This window comes from Gymnoscopelus microlampas (genome assembly GCF_963454915.1).
Source record: "Gymnoscopelus microlampas genome assembly, chromosome: 7".
Lineage (NCBI taxonomy): Eukaryota > Metazoa > Chordata > Actinopteri > Myctophiformes > Myctophidae > Gymnoscopelus > Gymnoscopelus microlampas.
Window position 1 is genome coordinate 47525131 of NC_139944.1, and position 24434 is coordinate 47549564.

General features: G+C 43.5%; 1 protein-coding gene across 1 annotated transcript in view; it reads left to right on the forward strand.

The window, feature by feature from the left end:
• Positions 1-24434, forward strand: part of srgap3 (SLIT-ROBO Rho GTPase activating protein 3) — a gene marked incomplete at its 3' end in the record, with an annotated part of 174912 nt that overhangs the window by 100684 nt on the left and 49794 nt on the right. Inside the window, exons 5-7 of the mRNA XM_084061860.1 lie at positions 4139-4324; positions 14482-14610; positions 23733-23954. Coding sequence (XP_083917986.1) covers positions 4139-4324; positions 14482-14610; positions 23733-23954 — 537 coding nt within the window. The remainder of the gene's footprint in view (positions 1-4138; positions 4325-14481; positions 14611-23732; positions 23955-24434) is intronic.

The following is a 24434-nucleotide window of genomic DNA, read 5'->3' on the forward strand; positions in this document are numbered from 1 at the left end:
TAAAAGTGTCCAAAAGGAAAAAAAAAAAAAAAAAAAATGTTAATAGTGATTGTTACTTTGGTGGTCCGCGGACCCCCTGGTGGTCCGCCGACCCCTGTGAGTGTTGGGACCCCCGGGGACCCCCCTGGAACATGGCGGACCCCTTCGGCAGTTTTTTTTTTTTTCATGCACGGTTTGCTTGTTTCTGTCGCTTGTTTTTTAAAACCTGGCAGCAAACTTGGCAACCCGACTGACATCACTGACCTATCCTTGGTATTTGTACTTCCGGGTTGCATAATGATGACATCACTGTCGAGTCCTGTGGTGTCATGAACCTAGGCAGGTTTGTTTACCAGATTAGCGTGGGCAGCGTGCTGTGCTGTGGCTGTTTGTTTTTGTGTTTGGGATGAACATGGCACGTGAAGGACGGACATATTGTGATCGAGACATGAGTGAAGTGAAAGTAACGGCCTGGGTGGAACAAAGGAGGTACGTAAGAAGGGGGGGGGGGTTGAAGCAAAGGAGCTGTGTGTGTGCTGTTGTGGAGGACATGGGCAGAGTGCAATGGCGGCCGCTCGTGTTGTTTCGGCGAAACCCGTCGCCGTGCGGTGTCGGTGGTGTGCACGGTAAACGGTACGAAGCTGCCTCCCCTTCCGTTTTGTCCGACATTTGGTGAGTAGAATTAATTATGTTGCGCGGTGGAAAAGGTGTAGTGAGCAATGAGATGTCCCCTACGCGACGCGTAAATTCAGCGCGGCCGCCGTGGCGAGTCAGTTGGCGACATGTGGTCTGGCGGTGCGTTGTTTATTCGATAACAGAGCTGTGGGGTGTCGCACCTAGGGTGCGGAAGTGGCTCGCCATTTATATAGTTAGATTAAAATGTTCTAGTATAATTAAAGCAAAGTGATTTGGGGTAGAAAATCGCAATAAATCGCAGAATCTAATCGAATATCAATTAATCGCAGAATCGCAATTTTAATCGAATCGGCACCCTAGGAATCGATTTTGAATCGAATCGTGAGGTAAATGAATCGTGACACCCCTATATGGGACATGTGATGGGATGATATGAAAATTACATGTCACGATTATTATCGTGGCAAAAATAAATGTGATTAACGATATTATTGTGATAATCAAAATATGCTTAACACATTGTGTGCCAGAGGTTTATTAAAATAGGGTACTACGTTCAGTGCCTGCATATCTTCCATCCACTTACGTTGATACGTTTCGTGCGGTAGAAGCCCCGACGCGGAAGTGCACGTAAACAAAGCGTGCGTAACGAGACGGCGGAGGGTCCCGACTAACGCCTGGAACAATAATATTTCTAACGCGATCCTCCATTGCAGAGTGATCGCCGATCGAAAACGGCTCACTTCCACAAAGAAATGGAGATATTAAGCTTTTAGTCAAGGAGTTAACATTGGAGAGGCCGACCGGAAGCATTTTTTGACATGGATCGACATCCGCCTCTCCTTCTTAGAGACTCCTTGGATGATCCCAAAGTTTTGTTAGAGCGCCCCACGTGGGAAGAATATATATTTTTTTAAATGGGCCAAAAACGGTCCGGACCGTTTATGGCACTCAATGTGTTAAAACTTAAAACGCCACTTTTGTTAACCATCCCCCGGCATCCCTATTCTGGGGGGGAACGTTCGCCAAAAATAGCCGATCTACAAGCTCACAACGCGTTGGCGTCGCAACGCGCTGTGAGCTTGTAGATCGTCTATTTTCAAATAGGCGATGTATATAGGTTTAAACTGCTCATGCGTTAGTCGCTTCTTTTGGGCTTGTTTTCATGGACCTGGTTGCTTATTTCTCTCGCAAAATCTGGCAACACTGATTACAACTTTTGTTTTTTTATTTTTTTGATACATGTTTACATGCCGACTGTTTTGTGAGAGAGATATCTTCCAGCTTTAGAGTTTATTCACCTGGAGGGAGAGGCTTGGTTAATATCCTCTCCTGTTTCCCAGCAGTGGCCCACCCATACATATTCATGGCAGGCTGTGGCTCCTGATAGGAATACTAATGAGGTGCACCTGACATTTGGCTGGGTGCTCCACTCTTCTACATCATTAGTCACCCAGTCAGTGCACATTTCTGCTGCAAACAGAAGGGGTTCTTCTTTCTTCTTTCTCACCTTTTCAGAGGCAAATATTGTACTTTTACTCCACTACAATTACTTGAAAACGTTAGTCACTAGTTACTTTTCAGATATAAATTATGATATAATGAAACATACATCAACCACTTTAGCCCTATTTTATACCTAGGCTATTTGAAAATAGCAGATCTACAAGCTCACAACGCGTCGCTTTGCGACGCGTTGTGAGCTTGTAGATCTGCTATTTTCAAACATTTTAGTACTTTTACTTTTGGTGCTTTAAGTACATTTTGATGCCAATACTTCTGTACTTTTACTCAGGTAAATTTTGAACACCAGACTTTTACTTTGTAACAGAGTACTTCTACAGTGCAGTATTGATACTTTTACTTAAGTAAAACCTTTGAGTACTTTTTCCACCACTGCATATCAGTGGTTCTCAAACTTTTTCATGTCAAAGACCCCCCAAATGTGTTTGACCGCCGACCTCCATCTCAAAATATTTTGTTCCAGGGACCCCCCAGATGCAAAGATCTGAGTGTTCAAAATGTTACTTAAAGTACGAAAGTATTGGCATCAAAATGTACTTAAAGTATCAAAAGTAAAAGTACTAAAACGTTTGAAAATAGCAGATCTACAAGCTCACAACGCGTCGCATCGCGACGCGTTGTGAGCTTGTAGATCTGCTATTTTCAAATAGCCTATGTATAAAATAAGGCTGAAGTGGTTAATGTATATTTTATAATATAATCATTTATATCTGCAAAGTAACTAGAAAATAAAGTTTTCATATAATTTTAGTGGAGTAAAAGTACAATATTTGCCTCTGAGATGTAGTGGAGTAGAAGTAAAAGTACTGCAAACTGGAAATACTCCAGTAAAGTAAAAATATCTAAAAATGTTACTTAAGTACACTACTTGTGTAAATGTACTTAGTTACTTTCCACCACTGCATTTGGCTGGGTGTCATTAGTCAGTCAGTGCATGTCTGCTGCAAACAGAAGGGTTCTTCTTTCTTTCTCCCCTTTTCAGCATTTCAAAGAAAATATAAAGGAGAATGAGTCAAACACTTTGATGAGTCAGTTTGTAAATAGTACAGAGGTACGATCTTTACAATGATTGTTGAAAGGATAACACAAAATGCCCAAGGGGCTTGTTTCCATTGTGGCCCTGTGTATTCAGTTCATCAAGGTATTGGAGCCTAGGGGCTAGCATCCGGCATGTAAATTGAGGCTATAGATGTTAGGCTCTATTCAAGCAGATGGGTTTTTGGACAAACTTTATACTTGGTTTTATTACCTTAATAAACATTGTTATAAATAGACCAATTATTTGTTTACCAACATTGAGACAGGACGCACAGGTGATTGTTTCATGCAGTCAATTCCCAACATGTTGTTTCGGGGTGTGCTGGTTTCAGTTCATTCAACCTCCTCTTGTGTGTTGGCTAGTGAGGCGCGTCCTAGCGGGACATGACAGAATGGGTTTCATTTGGTGCTGGTCTGCGCGCGCATACTGGTTCTTATCATTGTGACGTTGTCATCTGTTAACCCATTGATACCTGGAACGCATCTGTGTCACTTTAGATGTCTTTGGCTATTCAAAAATAGCAGATATACAAGCTCATAGCGCGGCACCGAGTGCCGCGCTATGAGCTTGTATATCTGCTATTTCTGAAAAATCGAGAAAAATATTTTTTTATATTTTTATCCCAAAAAATGTTAGGATTTTGAATTTTTTTAGACGCTGCCTCAGGTCTTAATGGGTTAATTTACATTAGCATTTCGGGACCGGATATAGAAAGATGGCGGATTTGAAATACTGTAGCTGAAAAATAGCCTTCATTTACGGCCTGTAGAAACCAGGGGCGTAACGCTGTCCATATTTTTTTTATACGGAATGTTTGCTGGTGATTCTCGTGGGTATCTTTCACTCACATACAGTATTTGTTTACATCTCTCTCTCTCTCTCTCTCTCCCTCTCTCTCCCTCTCCCTCTCCCTCTCTCTCTCTCTCTCTCTCTCTCTCTCTCTCTCTCTCTCCCCTGCAGGTGATGAAGACGTACCACATGTACCACACGGAGAGCATCAGCGCCGAGGGCAAGCTGAAGGATGCCGAGAAGCAGGAGGAGAAACAGTTCAGCAAGTCTGGAGACCTCAATGTCAGCCTGCTGCGGCACGAGGACCGTCCGCAGAGACGCAGCTCTGTCAGGAAGATCGAGAAGATGAAGGAGAAGGTGGGTGTATAGGGCCTATATCAGGGGTGGGCAACTTTGATGGTGTAGAGAGGGCCACTATATTTCCACACTCACTCCAGAGGGCCACATTGCATATATACTGTTGGGCAGACACCGTATTGTACGTACATTTTTTGTAAATGAATGCCGTACTTCTATGTCACACAAAAGTAGCAAAAATAGCCGATCTACAGATGTGCCACTTCAAAACTTCACACGTTACTGTTCTTTCCCTGAAAGTCCCCTGAAAATGCATTTTTTTCCTCCCTTTTCTGCCCTTAAAATGCACTGTTTTGCCCCTGAAAAGAAGTTGTCACTACACCCCCTCCCTTCAACAGACATCCATATACATGAGAACAAAATAATGTGTGTTGAATAAGGTGTCAGACTCATTATGAGGCGAAAGGTGATTTGACCAGTTGCTCAAATTAATTAGCATCATAAAAGCAGTGATCATCAAAATAATTCAGCATTTTAAATGCCCTTCTTTGTCCCTCTTATTGCCCTGGGAATCCCCTGAAAATTTACTGTCTTGGCGATGGCAGGACATGTGAAGTTTTGAAGTGGCACATCTGTAACACAAAAGTAGCAAAAATAGCCTATCTACAAGCTCAAAACGCGTCGCTCCGCGACGCGTTTTGAGCTCGTAGATCGGCTATTTTTGCTACTTTTGAATTGGAATCCTGATTTTTTTTTTTTTGCTATTTTTGAATTGGAATCCTGAAAATCAACATTTTTATTTCATTTCAAATGCATTTAGTTATACTTATGTTAACTTTATGAACTTAAATACAAATTCATTGGCCATAAAAAAGACAATAGAATGTTAAATCTAGTCACTAAGCCACTAATATAAACTGAAGTAATTAAAGCGGGTCATGTTTGCATGTTTGGAATTGTAACAGCTGAAATAAATAATATATCAGTATTACGAAATTAACCTGCGGGCCACATTAAGTGAAGGTGGGGGCCACATGTGGCCCCCGGGCCGCTAGTTGCCCATGTAGGGCCCATATCTGTAGTCCAGCACCGCTCTCTGAGTTTAGCTCATGTAAAGGCAGCTCTCCACCGCACCGATATCGGGCCGGCTCGGCGTTGGAAAGCGCTGGAAAAAGCGTCTCCTGCCGACAACCTGTTGTCGATAGCGCCGTGTCGTCGGGTCGGGACTCGCAGATTACCGGTCGATGACCAACCGAGCAGGTTGTTGGGTCTTTGGGTCGACCGGTAGAGCCGTCGATAGTCGCGGGGTAGTGAAGAGGGGGGAGAGAGTGTTGCCAGATTCTGTGAGTGAAACAGGCGACCAGGTCTGTGAAAACAAGCCCAAAAGAAGCGACTAGTTTCACCACTTGAGCCCTATTATTACATCAGTTATTTTCAAAAAGAATCTTGAAAGCAAGCCCAAATAAGCAGCTACACTTCAGAAACAAGCTCAAACTTTAGCATTGGCTTCAAGACCCGGTATAATGGTAGCGAGGCGGAGGCTTGTAGATGTGGTCACAGTGCTTATTATGTGTGAGCAGTGAGCACACAATCACGCAGACAGAGAGGGACAGAGGGACAGACAGAGAGGGACATGACAGAGGGACAGAGAGGGACAGAGAGGGACGGAGAGGGACATGTCAGAGGGACAGAGAGGGACAGAGAGGGACGGAGAGGGACATGTCAGAGAGGGACGGAGAGGGACATGACAGAGGGACAGAGAGGGACATGACAGAGGGACAGAGGGACAGAGAGGGACATGACAGAGGGACAGAGAGGGACAGAGAGGGACGGAGAGGGACATGTCAGAGAGGGACGGAGAGGGACATGACAGAGGGACAGAGAGGGACATGACAGAGGGACAGACAGGGACATGACAGAGGGACAGAGAGGGACATGACAGAGGGACAGAGAGGGACATGACAGAGGGACAGAGAGGGACAGAGGGACAGAGAGGGACATGACAGAGAGGGACATGACAGAGGGACAGAGAGGGACATGACAGAGGGACAGAGAGGGACAGAGAGGGACATGACAGAGGGACAGAGAGGGACATGACAGAGGGACAGAGAGGGACAGAGAGGGACATGACAGAGGGACAGAGAGGGACAGAGAGGGACATGACAGAGGGACAGAGAGGGACATGACAGAGGGACAGAGAGGGACATGACAGAGGGACAGAGAGGGACATGACAGAGGGACAGAGAGGGACAGAGAGGGACATGACAGAGGGACAGAGAGGGACAGAGAGGGACATGACAGAGGGACAGAGAGGGACATGACAGAGGGACAGAGAGGGACAGAGGGACAGAGAGGGACATGACAGAGGGACAGAGAGGGACAGAGAGGGACATGACAGAGGGACAGAGAGGGACAGAGGGACAGAGAGGGACATGACAGAGGGACAGAGAGGGACAGAGAGGGACAGAGAGGGACATGACAGAGGGACAGAGAGGGACAGAGAGGGGCATGACAGAGGGACAGAGAGGGACATGACAGAGGGACAGAGAGGGACAGAGGGACAGAGAGGGACATGACAGAGAGGGACATGACAGAGGGACAGAGAGGGACAGAGGGACACAGAGGGACATGACAGAGAGGGACATGACAGAGGGACAGAGAGGGACATGACAGAGGGACAGAGGGACAGAGTGACAGAGAGGGACAGAGAGGGACAGAGGGACAGAGAGGGACAGAGGGACAGAGAGGGACAGAGAGGGACAGAGGGACAGAGAGGGACAGAGAGGGACAGAGGGACAGAGAGGGACAGAGAGGGACATGACAGAGGGACAGAGAGGGACAGAGGGACAGAGAGGGACAGAGGGACAGAGGGACAGAGAGGGACATGACAGAGGGACAGAGGGACAGAGAGGGACAGAGAGGGACAGAGGGACAGAGAGGGACAGAGGGACAGAGAGGGACAGAGGGACAGAGAGGGACAGAGAGGGACAGAGGGACAGAGGGACATGACAGAGGGACAGAGAGGGACAGAGAGCGACAGAGAGGGACAGAGGGACAGAGAGGGACAGAGGGACAGAGAGGGACAGAGAGGGACAGAGGGACAGAGGGACATGACAGAGGGACAGAGAGGGACAGAGAGCGACAGAGAGGGACAGAGGGACAGAGAGGGACAGAGAGGGACAGAGGGACAGAGAGGGACAGAGAGGGACAGAGGGACAGAGGGACAGAGGGACAGAGAGGGACAGAGGGACAGAGGGACATGACAGAGGGACAGAGAGGGACAGAGGGACAGAGAGGGACAGAGGGACAGAGAGGGACAGAGAGGGACAGAGGGACAGAGAGGGACAGAGAGGGACAGAGGGATTGATTGATTGATTGATGTACTTTATTTAGTAAGACATGAGAACAGTACATGGCAGTACATAACAGTACATGGAAGTACAAATTCGCAATACAAGGTCTACTAAACTGGATAGCTCAGTTAAGCACGTAGCAGGGACAGAGAGGGACAGAGAGGGACAGAGAAAGCGAACAAGACGCTGCAGTCTTCCTGTAGTAGAGTAGAGCGGTCTACAGCCAGACACACCCTCAGGGCAAACTGCAGCATTTCAGGTCAGTGACCGAGCTGTGTGGTTCGTCTGGTTCCAGTTCACCATTCATTCTAATTCATGTTAATCCTCTCCCTCTCAATTACCCCCCCCCACCCCCCACCCTCCATCCAGCACAGCCAAGGTTCTTGCTGTACTTCAGATACAGTGGTGGAAAGTAGCTAAGTACATTTACTCAAGTACTGTAATTCTACTCCACTACATCTCGGAGGCAAATATTGTACTTACTACAATTATTTGAAAACTTTAGTTACTAGTTACTTTGCACTTATGAATACATACATTATAAAACATACATTAACCACTTTAGCCTTATTTTATACCTATAGGCTATTTGAAAATAGCCGATCTACAAGCTTACGATGCGACGCGTTGTGAACTTGTAGATCTGCTATTTTCAAACATTTTGATACCAATACTTTTGTAGGCTACCAAGGGAATTTTGAATTCCGGACTTTTACTTGTAAGTATACAGCGCAGTATTGATACTTTCACTTAACCCATTAAGACCTGAGGCCGCCTCTAAACATTTTTTAAATCCCAACAGTTTTTCGGAAAAAAATACTAAAAAATAATTTTCACGATTTTTCAAAAATAGCAGATCTACAAGCTCGTAGCGCGGCACTCGGTGCCGCGCTACGAGCTTGTATATCTGCTATTTTTGAATAGCCAAAGGAAGCTAAAGTGACACAGATGCGTTCCAGGTATCAATGGGTTAAGTAAAAACATTCGAGTACTTTTTCCACCACTGTAATCAGATAGATACACACATCATACTGTATGCTGCTATATTTCATTTTTTTTGGGGGGGGGGGGGGTTTCACCAGGAAGTTCCTCCTCATGCAAATGAAGCCCCTTTTTATCCGTCAGGCACAGAGAAAACCAAGACAAAAGAGAGAGAGAGCGTCAGACTGGGCGACAGGTTTTCTTCCTCAGGGCTGCCATCCAAAGAGACGTCTCTTGGCATGAGATGAGAACGGAGCACTATTTATAACGGCAGATCTACGGATGTTCATTCTCTCTCTCTCCGTGCCGCCGCCGCCGTGTGACCTGATTTCTTTTTAGGCCGCTGAAGGCAAGCAGCCATATTATTACTCCACATACCGTACCTTCCAAACGGGCTTAACCCATTGAGACCTGAAGCCGGTTCTACATGTCTCCTACATCTCAACAGTATTCTGAAAAACGTATGTTTCTATATCAGTGGTGTTCAATCTCTTTCATGTCAAGGACCCCCAAAATTATATGAATTTGGCCGCGGACCCCCATCCAAATATGTTGTTCCAGGGACCCCCCAGAAGCAACGATTTGAGTTAAAAATGTTCGCTTTAAAAATATATGTATTCAAAGATTTGCACATATTTTCATGATTTTTCAAAAATAGCAGATCTACAAGCTCATAGCGCGGCACTCGGTGCCGCGCTATGAGCTTGTATATCTGCTATTTTTGAATAGCCCAAAGTGTAAAATAATGCTTTTTAGCTCGAATCTAAAAATGACACAGTTCCAGGTCTTAATGGGTTAACCCTTTTAGACCGGGAACACATTTTTAGATTTCTTTGGGCTATTCAAAAATAGCAGATCTCAACAAGCTCATAGCGCGGCACCGAGTACCACGCTATAAGCTTGCAGAGCTCGTGAAAATCGTGAAAATGTGTGCAAATCTTTGAATATATATATATTTTTTAAAGCGAACATTTTTAACTCAAATCTTTTGCTTCTGGTGGATTATTCTAAATCCTAACAGTTTGTTTTTTTAAACTTCTGTTGCTAACATCATGTCATGTCAAGGACCACCCAAAATTATATGTATTTGGCCGCGGACCCCCATCTCAAAATATGTTGTTCCAGGGACCCCCAGAAGCAAAGAATAGAGTTAAAAATGTTGGCTTTATAAAATATATATTCAAAAATATATTAAATATTTTCAAGAAAACACATTTAAAAAAAATTGCAGATATACAAGCTCATAGCGCGGCACTCGGTGCCGCGCTATGAGCTTGTAGATCTGCAATTTTTGAATAGCCAAATAAATCTAAAAAAGACACACAGATGCGTTCCCAGTCTTAATGGGTTAAAGAAGGGGAGGAGGATGCAGCAATGAAAAAAAAAGAATTCCTTTTTATTCTGACCATACTGCGTAAATTAGCATCATAATGCCCGGTGTGAAATTGGAAATAAATTGCTCATGTGTATAGAGTGTTGCGAAATAGCAGACATTCTGTACAACTGGCTTTAACATTACGCTTTGATGTGTTGCCTCCACCAACGTCAGACCAGTTTATTATCCCCTCTGAATCAGTCTCACCATCAATGACACACACACACACACGCGCGCACACACACACACACACACACACACACACACACACAGGGCCGGACTGTTTCACTGTTTCAGCCCAGCCCTGCACATGAACTCTGCGGCCGCACTGAGGCGCCTGCTGGAAAGCATCCCAGCCCAAACATTAACATAACTAATAATTGGGCCGCGCGACTCGGATATGACCGTAATAAACCTAAAACATTTTTTAAAATATATTTAAAAAAAATATATATATATTTTTTAATTTTTTTTTGGGCCCAGTGGCCCACTGGCCCAGCGGCCCACCGGGCATTTGCCCGGTACGCCAAATGGCCAGTCCGCCGCTGCACACACACACACACACGTGCACGTGCGCGCACACACGCTCTCTCTCTCTCTCTCTCTCTCTCTCTCATATATATATATATAGATAGATAGATAGATAGATAGATAGATATAGTGCTATATGCTGTATACAAAAGTAGTATACTATACTGTAATGCAGGGGTCTTCAACGTTTTCAGGCCAAGGACCCCACTAGCTGAGAGAGAGATGAAGCAGAGACCCCCTACTCTATGCATAAAATTGTGTTTCAGATTCAGCTTTTTTTTTGTTTACTTGGTCTGCTCTTTTTTCCCCCTCTACACCAAACACCTCTTTGCCAAAAATAGCAGATCTACAAGCTCACAACGCCTCGCAGCGCGAGGCGTTGTGAGCTTGTAGATCTGCTATTTTTGGCTGAAGTTCTCCTCAGAAAATGGATGCTAGGGTTCAAGTGGTTAAGGTAAAAAAAATATATATATATCACACAAAGATTTGGCGGACCCCCTGTAGTAACTCTGAGGACCCCCTAGGGGTCCCGGACCCCCTGTTGAAGACTCCTGCTGTAATGTGTACTGTATAATACACTGTAAGTCAGAAAGTAGCCTTGGGGGCCAATGGTTCCTGACCGAGCCATGTTGCCCATCAGGTCAGAAGCCTGCCTCCTGTTTCAGTAGCCTGAGGCAGCGTGATGTGCGAGTACATCCCCCTGAACATGACTCTAGTACTGTATGTCAGGGACGTACCCCCCCCCCCCATTCCAACCCTGGAGGCTGAGTGCGAGGCGCTGGGTACCAATTTTATAGTCTCTGGTATGTCTGCCGTGGTATTGAACCCCCGACCTTCCTGTCTCAGGGCGGACAGACACTCTGAACCACAAGGCCACTGAGCTGACTCAGTATGCTATATCCATATTTAACCCATTGAGACCTGAAGCCGATTCTACACGTCTCCTAAATCTCAACAGTTTTCTGAAAAACGTATGTTTCTATATCAGTGGTGCTCAATCTTTTTCATGTCAAGGACCCCCAAAATTATATGTATTTGGCCGCGGACCCCCATCAAAATATTTTGTTCCAGGGACCCCCCCAGAAGCAACAATTTGAGTTAAAAATGTTCGCTTTAAATATATATATATTCAAAGATTTGCACATATTTTCACGATTTTTCAAAAATAGCAGATCTACAAGCTCATAGCGCGGCACTCGGTGCCGCGCTATGAGCTTGTATATCTGCTATTTTTGAATAGCCCAAAGTGTAAAATAATGTTTTTTTAGCTCAAATCTAAAAATGGCACAGTTCCAGGTCTTAATGGGTTAATGTTCAGTATACACAACTGATACACGGCTACTCCGGCCCTCAGTCGGATAGCCTTGGAACAATGATGAATGCTGGCGCAATAATAACACGAGAAAATAAGCATTTGATCAACACTTTCATTCAATAAATATGTAGATCATTGGTTCTCAAAGGGGGGTCCGGGGACCCCCAGGAGTCCTTGGGGGGGGGGGGGGGGGGGGGGGGGGGGTTCCAGGGGGTCCCCAGCAAAATGTGTTAATATAGTATCACAATAATTTCAAACACTTTAACCTCTTATATGTTGGCTATTCAAAAATAGCAGATATACAAGCTCATAGCGCGGCACCGAGTGCCGCGCTATGAGCTTGTAGATCTTCTATTTTTGAAAAATCTTGACAATTTGTGCAAATATATATGAATATATGAATATATATATATATATTTTTTTTTAACAAACATTTGTAACTGAGATTTGAGATGGGGGTCGGCGGCCAAATACATATCCTGTTGGGGGTCCTTGACATGAAAAAGTTTGAGCACCACTGATATTATAGCAACATTACTGTTCACAAGGAAATGCCTTTGGCGAGCAAAACGCTAGTCCTGCTGGCTGGGATTTCCTGACAGCGTGGAGAGGGAGTCGGCAGAGAACACAGCAGGAGGTGCTGCTGGCTGACTTTGTCCGTATTATATAATCATTCTGCATACATACCATCATCGGTCAGCTTTGTTTTGCTTATTTTGTGGCCAGATAAAACATTATATTGAAATGTCTCAGCCATGACTTCCACCAAATCTACAGCGAGCGTCAGTATCTCCCACCAGGAGGTCGCTCATGGTAACGGTTCAGCGCTTTAACTTGCACTTATGCTGTATACACACGCACACGCACACACACACACACGCACGCACGCACACACACACACACACACACACACACACACACTGTTTGTATTACTATACTTGTGAGGACATCAACACTTTAGGACAGCCATGTTATGAATGCCATTTAAAAACCGTAAGCCTAAAGCCGAAAAACAGCAGATCTACAAGCTCACAACGCGTCGCGCTGCGGCGCGTTGTGAGCTTGTAGATCAGCTATTTTTCGGTGCATGACACTGGCGCGCAACTAAGTATAAATCATGTTGAACTCTAATTCCAATCCCTAAACCTAACCTCTAAGACACCTAAATGTCTAATCCTGACCTGAATGTTTTTCTAATTGTAAACGTATCTCTAAAACACATTTTTTTAAACTATAAAACACACATTTGTCTTGTGAGGACCAGGTAAACGGTCCTCACAATGTATATTTCTTCAAATTCTACTATACTTGGTCCTCGCAAGTATAGTAATACAAACACACACACACACACACACACACACACACACACACACACACACACACACACACACACACACACAGTGAGTCAAGATGGCGAGATTCTCATGACCTCACTGGAGCGAAACCATCTTTTATAGCCGTTTCATTGTTAACATCTGTGCTCTGCAGCCTGTTTGTGCTCAGAACACTCAGAGACAGAATAGCTGGGAGCGACTGCATGCAGGCCTGTCTGTCTGTCTGTGTGTGTGTGTGTGTGCCGTTTAACATGTTATTATCGCCGCAGCACCTTTAACCCATTGAGACCTGAAGCCGATTCTACATGTCTCCTAAATCTCAAGTTTTCTGAAAAACCTATGTTTCTATATCAATGGTGCTCAATCTTTTTCATGTCAAGGACCCCCACAATTATATGTATTTGGCCGCAGACCCCCATCAAAATATTTTGTTCCAGGGACCCCCAGAAGCAAAGATTTGAGTTAAAAATGTTCGCTGTTATTTTTGAATAGCCCAAAGAGTAAAATAATGCTTTTTTAGCTCAAATATAAAAATGACACAGTTCCAGGTCTTAATGGGTTAAAGTGCCACGGCTCGGGTCTATATTTGCAGTAAAAGAAGACGTGTTCCAAGTCTACTGTTACTCAGTGGTGGAAAAATGTTTTACTTAAGTATCAAGTATCAATACTGCAATGTAGAAATACTCTTGTTACAATTAAAAATGTCCTTGAGTAAAAGTCCAAAAGTATTGGTATCAAAATATACTTAAAGTACAAAAGTAGAAGTACTCATTATGCAGAATGTCCCATTTAACAAGTTTTCCTTTTTTTTAATGTATAAAACTCTTTAGAAAATAGCAGATCTACAAGCTCACAATGCGTCGCATCGCGACGCGTTGTGAGCTTGTAGATCTGCTATTTTCAAATGGCCAAAATGTATACAGAGCTGAAGTGGTTAATGTATGTTTTGTAATAACAATCTAAATCTATAAAGCAACAACTAAAGGCGTCAAATAATTGTAGTGGAGTAAAAGTACAATATTTGCCTCTGAGATGTAGTGGAGTAAAGTAAGTAAAAGTACTGAAAATTGGAAATACTCCAGTAAAGTAAGAAACACCTCAAAATTGTACTTAGGTACAGTACTTGAGTACTTGTAAGCTTAGTTACTTTACACCACTGGCAGTAAAGAAGACCCCGTTCCAAGTCGGCTTTACTCTGTCTACTGTTAATGAGGAAAAATGCCCCCAACTCTCACACATTGCTTAATCTTCCCCAACACTGATGTTTTTTTTTCCTTTATCTGCTCTCTCTCTCTCTCTCTCTCTCTCTTTTCTCTCTCTCCCTCCAGAGGCAAGCCAAGTACTCAGAGAACAAGCTGAAGTGCACCAAGGCCCGCAACGACTATTTGTTGAACCTGGCAGCAACAAATGCTGTGGTGGCGAAATACTACATACATGATGTCTCCGATATGATTGATGTGAGTATGAGATACAGAGCCACGTGTTTGTTTGCCTCTCGGCTGGGATTTCTTGATGTTGGTTTAACACATTAAGACCCGGAACGCATCTGTGCAACCACTTTAACCATTATCTCATACTTTGGCTATTAACAAATAGCGGATATACAAGCTCAGTGCTGTGCACTATGAGCTTGTAGATCTGTTATTTATTTTGAAAAATCAACAGAATCACATGCAATTTTTGCAAATCTTTGAATATATATATATATATTTTATCTTTGCTTCTGGGGGTCCCTGGAACAAAATGTTTTGAGATGGGGGTCCGAGGCCTTGACATGAAACGGTTGGAGAACCACTGATATCATAGCAACATAAGTGTTTCAGGAAACTGTTAGGATTTAGAAGACATTTGTAGAATCCCCCAGAAGCAACGATTTGAGTTACAAATGTTCGCTTTTAAAAAATATACATATTCAAAGATTTGCACTCATTTTCACGATTTTCCCCCCCAAAAATAGCAGATCTACAAGCTCGTAGCGTGGCACTCGGTGCCGCGCTACGAGCTTGTAGATCTGCTATTTTTGAATAGCCCAAAGAAATCTTAAAATGACACACAGATGCGTTCCCGCCGGTCTCAATGGGTTAACGTTGCAAACCAACGCTGTAGACACTCTCACCATCTGTTCCTGTTTTCTTCAGTTTTTCAGCCTGTTGGCGGCTTGTTTCCAAGCTGCTCAGTCGTTGTTGCCACTAAATGTGTTGTTTACCCCGTTTTCTCTGTTTCTATCTACCGCCGATGGCTGAGTGAAGTTGACGTTATAACGTAGTGTGTAGTCAGACGTGTGTAGTAGTGGTACCATCGTCACCCAGACAGATAACGCTGCAGGGATTTTCTTTCTCAAAACGTAATGATTCACTTTTAACCCTTTACTCATTCCCTGCCTAGAACGACTAAAACGACTTTTAAAAAAAAATATATATATATATATTTTTTTTTTACTTTTTTTTTTTTTAATTTCACCCAAAGACCAAGGAGATATGATTTTTCGAAGATCTAGACTCCCATCCACTTCCTTGTTAACTTAAAACTTAAAAATGCTGTATCTCGGCTCCTGAGTACTTTTTTTTTTTCAATGAAAAATCTTGGCAGTGGGTAAACGCGGCCAGAAAAAAATTCTGGCAGTGAATGAGTTAAGACCAGGAACGCATCTGTGTGTAATTTTAAGATTACTTTGGCTAAAAAAATCAAAATGGCCTAAATCAGTAAATAATTTGGCTTAAGTCACAAAACCATGTGACTTAGGCCAAAAAAAAGGCATATTTTGGCCTAAGTCACACTATGGAGTTAGGCCATTATACTAAAAGGGGAGTGAACAGCATGATCCTTTTCAATTAGGAGATGGGCGATTTTACCAGAGGTGGCCAGTGTCATGAGGACTTAAGCTGACTTAAGCAAAAATATAATTTTCCTCAAAAAACGACTTAGGCCATTAGTTTAGCAAGGTGACGATAAGTAAAACAAAAAAAAGTAGAATCCCCCAGAAGCTTTGGACAAAGATTTGCAAAAAATGTCACGATTATTTTAAAAAAAATAGCCAAAGTATAAAATAATGGTTAAAATGTCAGATGCTTTTCCCGGTGTTAATGGGTTAAGGGACTTTTAAGGGAGCATTGGCAGATGAAACATTGCTCTCCTGTTTCCTCTCCTCTTCCTATGTCCATCCGGTAGTATAGTGGTGGTTAACACTGCGTTGTGGATGTCATCGCTGAGACACACAGACCTGGCATTGTGCTCGTCAGCCTGTCACGGTCACCAACTCCGTGCTGTAGAGGAAGGGAGCCAAGGAAAATACACAGTAGTGGCAAGGCAACATGGAAACATGACGCAGACTTAACTCTCTCTCTCTCTCTCTGTATCTCTCTGTGTCTCTTTTCCTCTCCATATTTCCCTCTCTCTTACACACGCACACACGCACGCACGCACACGCACGCACACACACACACACACACACACACACGCACAGGTTTGTATTACTATACTTGTGAGGACATCAACGCTTTAGGACAGCCATTTTATGTAATTTAAAAAATATATATATATTTTTAACCGTAAGCCTAAAGCCGAAAAACAGCCGATCTATAAGCCCACAACGCGTCGCGCTGCGACGCGTTGTGGGCTTATAGATCGGCTGTTTTTCGGTGCACTGGCGTACAACTAAGTATAAATCATGTTAACTCTAATTCCAATCCCCAAACCTAACCTCTAAATGTCTAATCCTAACCTGAATGTTTTTCTAATTGAAAAGGTATCTCTAAAAATGTTTTTTTAAACTATAAAACAACCATTTTGATTGTGAGGACCAGGAAAACTGTCCTCACAATGTATGTTTCTTCAAATTCTACTATACTTGGTCCTCGCAAGTATAATAATACAAACACACACACACACACACACACACACACACACACACACACACACACACCCTCTTTCTCTCCCTCACTCTGTCTCCCTTTTTCCTCTGCACCACTGTGGTTAAATACTCCCATATACTACTACATGGGAAGTGGGGAGGAAACCGTCTTTGTAAACCCTATACTAAGGATGCTGTGGGTGTTTTGTGACAAATAAAAACAACTCGTGTGCATGGGGTTCCTCCCTACACACTATAGAAGACGATCACAGTCCCCGTTTGCTTTTATCCACGGAAATGTATGCAGTACTTAATGTAGTAGATGAATGCATGAACAAACCAAGCACTTGAATTAAGTCACTATTTTGCATTCAGAATGCTAGATCTACTTAGCTATGCTAGGAAATGACGTGGGTTAAAAGGTTGACTTTGTTTTGCGAACCATTTAATGCTAGAATTAAAGCCAAAGTGGGCCTTTGTGAGGGTTTATGCAGGCATGAATGAATGTGGCTTAATGTGGTTGGCAGTGAATCCTCAGCCTCAGGTACCGCTCATCCTGCAGACAATACGCTTAACTGGACAGTGACAGACGGTCACATCAAGGCGAGGAGCAGAGATAGTTGGCCACACGTGCTTATTATGTGTGAGCACACACACACACTCACACACACAGACAGAGAGGGACAGACAGAGAGGGGAACAAGACCCTGCAGTCTGCCTGAATTAATAGTTGGCCGTTTCCGTAGCACTTCAACCTGTTATATTTTATTGCATATTGTATACGTCATCTTGTATAAAAATATGAAATAGCTCTCCTTTCCTTTCTCCCATTTGCTTCGTCTATTCTTTAGTTGTTTCTCCTCAGGTGCGTTTTTTGATTTGGCGGACCCCCTGTAGCAACTCTGAGGACCCCCTAGGGGTCCCGGACCCCCTGTTGAAGACCCCTGCTGTAAACTGTGTGCCCTTTTTTCAAAAGGGCACTTCTGGTCAAGAGGGCAAAGGGCAGGTGCTCCAGCACCACCTAGAGTCTATCTGTGCACGTCCCTGAGAGAGAGAGAGAGAGCTTACCGCAGCCCAGTTTCTCCACGATAGGACGTGTAGCATTATTTTTGGTGACTTTGTTGGAGCAGCTCTTTAAACTGGGTATATATAAACATGGTAAAAAAAAAGAAGAGGTTGATTAGCGGGTCTTCTTTCTCCTCCATCCAAAACAATGCCATTGGTTGTTTACATCTGTGCACGTGAGTGACTGCCAGTTGGTTGGTTTTCTGTGGTGGTGCTGCCATGCCAGAGTGACAAACATACAGTACGAGCACCAGAGATGCTGCATATGTACGGCAGTGGTGGAACAAGCACTCACATTTTTTTACTTAAGTAAAAGTATCAATACTGCAATATAGAAATACTCTTTTACGTAAATGTCCGGAATTCAAAATGTACTTGAGTAAAAGTATTGGCATCAAACTTAAAGTGCCAAAAGTGAAAGTACTCATGATGCGGAATGTCCCATTTCAAGTTAAAGATGTATACATATCTTTTGAAAATAGCAGATCTACAAGCTCACAATGCGTCGCATCGCGACGCATTGTGAGCTTGTAGATCGGCTATTTTCAAATGGCCAACGCATTGTGAGCTTGTAGAGCGGCTATTTTCAAATGGCCAATACTCAAGTAAAGTACAAATACCTCAACATTGGACTTAAGTACAGTACTCAAGTAAATGTACTTAGTTAACTTACTTTCCACCTCTGGTTAGTTCAATGAATCTCATTGTAGACTGACCAGTAAAACCATAAATATTACATTATGCAAACAAGCAGTGACATGCTTTTGCCTACATTAACCCATTAAGACCGGGGACGCGTCTGTGTCATTTTAGATTTCTTTGGCTATTCAAAAATAGCAGATATACAAGCTCATAGCGCGGCACCGAGTGCCGCGCTATGAGCTTGTAGATCTGCTATTTTTGAAAAATCGTGAAAAAATATTCTTTTATAAATTTTTTTCAAAAAACGTTTTGGATTTATAAAACATTTTTTAGAATCGGCCTCAGGTCTTAAAGGGTTAAGTCAGGTGGAAATGAGATTGACGCCGGTTCCTAAAGTGATCATAGACATGACTATGACGACTGACTTGACAGCCTGGAGGCAGCTTTTACACTGAGATCTGACTTCTTCAGAGACCCTGATTTGGTGGCCGTCCCTCTCCCCAACCCCCCATGTCAGAGCAGAGGCCTCTGCTGGCTCCCGGGGTCTGGCAGCTGAAAGGGCACGTCATCCCAAATCCCGTTGAGCTGTGGTGAATGGTATTGTGTGAGCCTGACTGACTGACTGACTGACTGGGCCTATAACCCACAAGCAGTAGGGGAGGAGGAGGACTGCTTTGTCACGTCAGAGCCTTCACCGACCAGACAACAAAAACACATCATATCCAAACCAGTGAGAAGTCAGCCCCGTCAATCAGCATTTAATCAGAAATTTAAATTAAACTGTGGCTGTGTTTTATCGATATTTTTTGGGATATCCGCTGATCCGACCGACTTATCCAATTTAAAGGGTCTACACCATGAATTTAAAAAATAATAATAATATTTAATATCATATTGTTTATGTCCCTCAAACGTTTTTCAAAAGGTTTGAGCCTAAATCAAGCCTCAGATATACTCATTCCAACTAACTTCTCTCTGGCTTATAAAGCACTTTCACCTGCAATACCACATTGTCCTGTTTGGCACGGGGCGCTATTCAGCCAGTTTGTATGCATGTTATCTCCTGGTTCTGTGTGGAAAAAGTAAAAAAAAAAATAAGAAAAAAAATATATATATATTTTTTTTTGGTTGGAACTGAAAAACGGGAGGAATTGTTCCCTGACGTGACGTAGGCAGGGGGAACAAATCTGACGGACTGTTTTCAGACCAATTTACATAAAAAACACAGATAGCCTATGAAAGCCTGCATGCTCGAAGTCGGGTATTTTTTGGAACAGAAGAGAGGTGGGGAGACCAAAAACACACAAAAATAAAGAAAAAGTTAAAATTCATGGTGTAGACCCTTTAACATGCTCAATTGGTTTTATTGGACTCCATCAAAGATGACATAAACTTGGGCTCAAAGACACAACAAACTGCTGGAGGAGCGGGATGGCAGAGGGTACACTTTTACACGCATTATGGTGTTGCTCTGCTATCCAAGATACTTGGCATCAAGTATATAAGAAAATCTATGATATCATTTTTTTAAGATACATTTGTATCCCACACTTTTGTAACACTATTTTTTCACTCAGTGCCAATTGCCTAAGCTTGTAATCCTGGGCGCTATTCTCCCTCTGCCAGCCTGGGGAGAGCCCCAAACAGAGCTCATGCTTCCTTCAACGCATGAGGAGTTAGCAGACCGCTTCTTATCACCGGACAGGGGGGAGTTTCCCCGGTAGGACGTAGCGCGTGCAACCAGTTCCTTTCCCTTCCACCAAGCGCCCCGGCTGACCAGGGAGAGGCAGTATAGAGACCAGGATTACTGCATGTTTTTTTGTGAGGCTACCTACCCTAGGTGACAGAAAGGCCCTTTCGCCAACCCCACCTAGGGTATAGGCACTGATGACGAGGAGGAGCGAACATGCCCCCAGAACACACGCCCGCACCCACACCAAGATCAACAGGACCACGATGGAAATAAGCTTCTGGCTTTCTTGTGTCTATCCTTTTGACTATTCCCTGTGTACATTGTTTTGTTATGTGCAAATTGTCAATAAATAAATCAATCAATCAAACACGCCCCCCAGAACACGCCCCCCAGCGCCTATAGCGTCCCCGGTGGTAATCGAACCCAGGACCTTCTAGCTGTGAGGTGACAGCACTACCGTCTGCGCCACCTGGCCCCCCCCCCCCAAATCAGTGACATTATGAATAGTGATTTTGTTTCTATAGTCCCAGACTTTATATGTTGGGTGATCCTAGTGTGGTGCTAGAGCACCTGCCCTTTGCCCTCTTGACCAGAAGTGCCCTTTTGAAAAAAAGGAAAAAAAGTTAAGTCTTTTTCAGTTTACAGCAGGGGTCTTCAACAGGGGGTCCGGTACCCCTAGGGGGTCCTCAGAGTTACTACAAGGGGTCCGCCAAATCTTTATGTGATATGATTTTTCTTTTTACCATAACCACTCGAAACCTAGCATCCCTTTTCTGAGGAGAACTTTAGCCAAAAATAGCAGGCGTTGTGGGCTTGTAGATCTGCTATTTTTGGCAAAGAGGTATAGGTGTAGAGGGAAAAAAGAGCAGACCACGTAAACAAAAAAAAGGATAATTTACTAGAGCACCTGCCCCTCAAAATGTCTGTGCACGCCACTGCTGCTAGTACTCACACATTGTGAGGGTTATGACGCTGAATGGAAGCAGATCATAATGAGGGGGTGGAAGACAACAACTGGGGAAAAATGTGTCCTTGGTATAATAAGTTAGTAATTTTGCTGATTTAAAAAAATGACTAATCCGCTATTCGGATCTTTTGCAACAGTCTACTGATCCTATTTGTAAAAGCAGAGAAAGTCGGCTTGAACGCCAGAATGAAGCTTCCTCTGTGCTAAAGACCAATAAAGTTATTCACATTATTAACTGTCACTGTCAGCAGCCTCCAGCTCTCCTCTAAACACCAACCCCCCCCCCCCACCCCCCCCAGCCTAATTAGGTTAGTTCATTCGACTCTGTGTGATAAGGTACTGTAATTAGCCTTGATGTCCTGCTGTGTGGAGGTCCTGTAATGCTGTGTACACTGACTCTGCATCTGAATGAATGGGAAAACCTCCGGCAGAATCTTAATTCAGAATTTAGTTCATGGCTGAGGTCAGGTTAACCCATTAAAAGCGGGAACGCACCTGTGTCACTTTAGATGTCTTTGGCTATTCAAAAAATAGCAGATATACAAGCTCATAGCGCGGCACCGAGTGCCGCGCTATGAGCTTGTAGATCTGCTATTTTTTTAAAATCATGAACATTTGTGCAAGTCTTTGAATATATATATATTTCTAAGGCGAACATTTGTAACTCAAATCTTTGCTTCTGGGGAAGCAGTTTTTTTTTTTGGAAAGAACTGATGTTTTTTTTTGTGGTACTCCAACTTTTTCATGTCGAGGACCCCCCCAAATGATATGGCTGCGGACCCCCATCTCAAAAGATGTTGTTCCAGGGACCCCCCCAGAAGCAAAGATTTGAGTTACAAATATATATTCAAAGATTTGCACAATTGTTCTGGATTTTTCAAAAAATAGCAGATCTACATTGCCGCGCTATGAGCTTGTATATCTGCATTTTTTTTAATAGTCGAAGAAATCTGAAAATGACAGAGATGCGTTCCCGGTCTCAATGAGTTAACGCAATGGCAGGTGATGGAATAAAATTATACAACATAATCGTGTACTTTGCGAAAAGGCTGTCAGCCTGTTTGACCCACTGTTTGACGACTGCCATGCATAATGAGGGCTTAGATGAGGATGAGCAGAGTACAGAATGTTTAGCTGTAGGTGCATATATCTCTATTCCTGCCTCTCCAATAAATCAATCAGGTTACAACTAGTTCAGAATGCTGCAGCCCGGGTCCTGACCGGCTCAAGAAAGTACGACCATATCTCACCAATTCTGGCCTCCCTAACATTGGCTTCCAATCACTTTTAGGATTGATTTTAAAATGTTATTAATTACTTTTAAGGCCATCTCTGGGTCTTGCTCCATCCTACATCTCCGATCTACTTAAGCCATATGTTCCAAAACGCACTTTGAGGTCCTCAGATGAAGCTCTCCTAGATTTCCCATCTTCCCGCTTTTAGAGCCCCGACTCACTGGACTCTGTGAGCCCCGGCTCACAGAGTCTGTGCCCCGGTTCAAATCCCTCCTGAAAAGTCACCTTTATAAATCTGCTTTTATTCCCCGAATGTTTTAACCTATTGTGTCCTACTGCACTGCTGCGTAATGTTTTTTCTTGTTGCTGTTGTATCTTACTTTTATGTTTTTAACGTTCTGTTTTTTGCTGTTTTTTATCTCTGTGATGGTGTGTTTTTTGCGATTTTCTGTGAAGCACTTTGTAACTTTCTTTCGAAAGGTGCTATATAAATAAAGCTTTATTATTATTAAAGGTAGGGTAAGTGATTTGCAATTATTCAAATAATTGCAAAATTAGTCTATGTTCTGATAGTGCTCGTTACTATAGAGCAGGGGTCTTCAACAGGGGGTCCGGGACCCCTAGGGGGTCCTCAGAGTTACTACAGGGGGTCCGCCAAATCTTTGTGTTGATAGGATTTTTTATTTTACCTTAACCACTTGAACCCTAACATCCCTTTTCTGAGGAGAACTTAAGCCAAAAATAGCAGATCTACAAGCTCTCAACGCCTCGCGCTGCGAGGCGTTGAGAGCTTGTAGATCGGCTATTTTTGGCAAAGAGGCTATAGGTGTAGAGGGAAAAAAGAGCAGACCACGTAAACAAAAAATGTTGAATCTGAAACACACTTTTATACGATATAGGGGGGGGTCCCTGCTTCATCTCTCTCTCAGCTAGGGGGTCCTTGGCCTGAGAACGTTGAAGACCCCTGCTATAGAGTGTCCTGTCCACATAAGAAGTCTCCCATGTCTCTCCAGCTCTTTATTAATAATAATAAATATTGTATATTATATTGAATATTATAATACTATTATTAATAATAATTATAATTATAATTATATCCATTCATTCTTCCCTCTCCTTTGTCACAGTGCTGTGACCTAGGCTACCACGCCAGCCTGGCGCGTACGTTCAGGACCTACCTGTCGGCGGAGTACAACCTGGAGACGTCCCGCCACGAGGGCCTGGACATCATAGAGAACGCCGTGGACAACCTGGACTCCCGCAGTGACAAGCACAAGATCATGGACATGCACAACCAGGTGTTCTGTCCTCCCGTGCGCTTCGAGTACCTGCCGCACATGGGAGACGAGGTGAGAGGCCACACAGCCCCGATACATAGTATCATTTAACCCATTGAGACCTGGAACTGTGTCATTTTTAGATTTGAGCTAAAAAGCATTATTTTACACTTTGGGCTATTCAAAAATAGCAGATATACAAGCTCATAGCGCGGCACCGAGTGCCGCGCTACGAGCTTGTATATCTGCTATTTTTGAAAATTCGTGAAAATGTGTGCAAATCTTTGAATATATATATTTTTAAAGCGAACATTTTTTACTCAAATCGTTGCCTCTGGGGGTCCCTGTAACAAAATATTTTGATGGGGGTCCGCGGCCAAATACATATCATTTTGGGGGTCCTTCACATGAAAAAGATTGAGCACCACTGGATATAGAAACATGCGTTTTTCAGAAAACTGTTGAGATTTAGGAGACATGTAGAATCTGCTTCAGGTCTCAATGGGTTAATTGTCACTCAAATAATTGTGATTGCACAGGGTAGATATGACA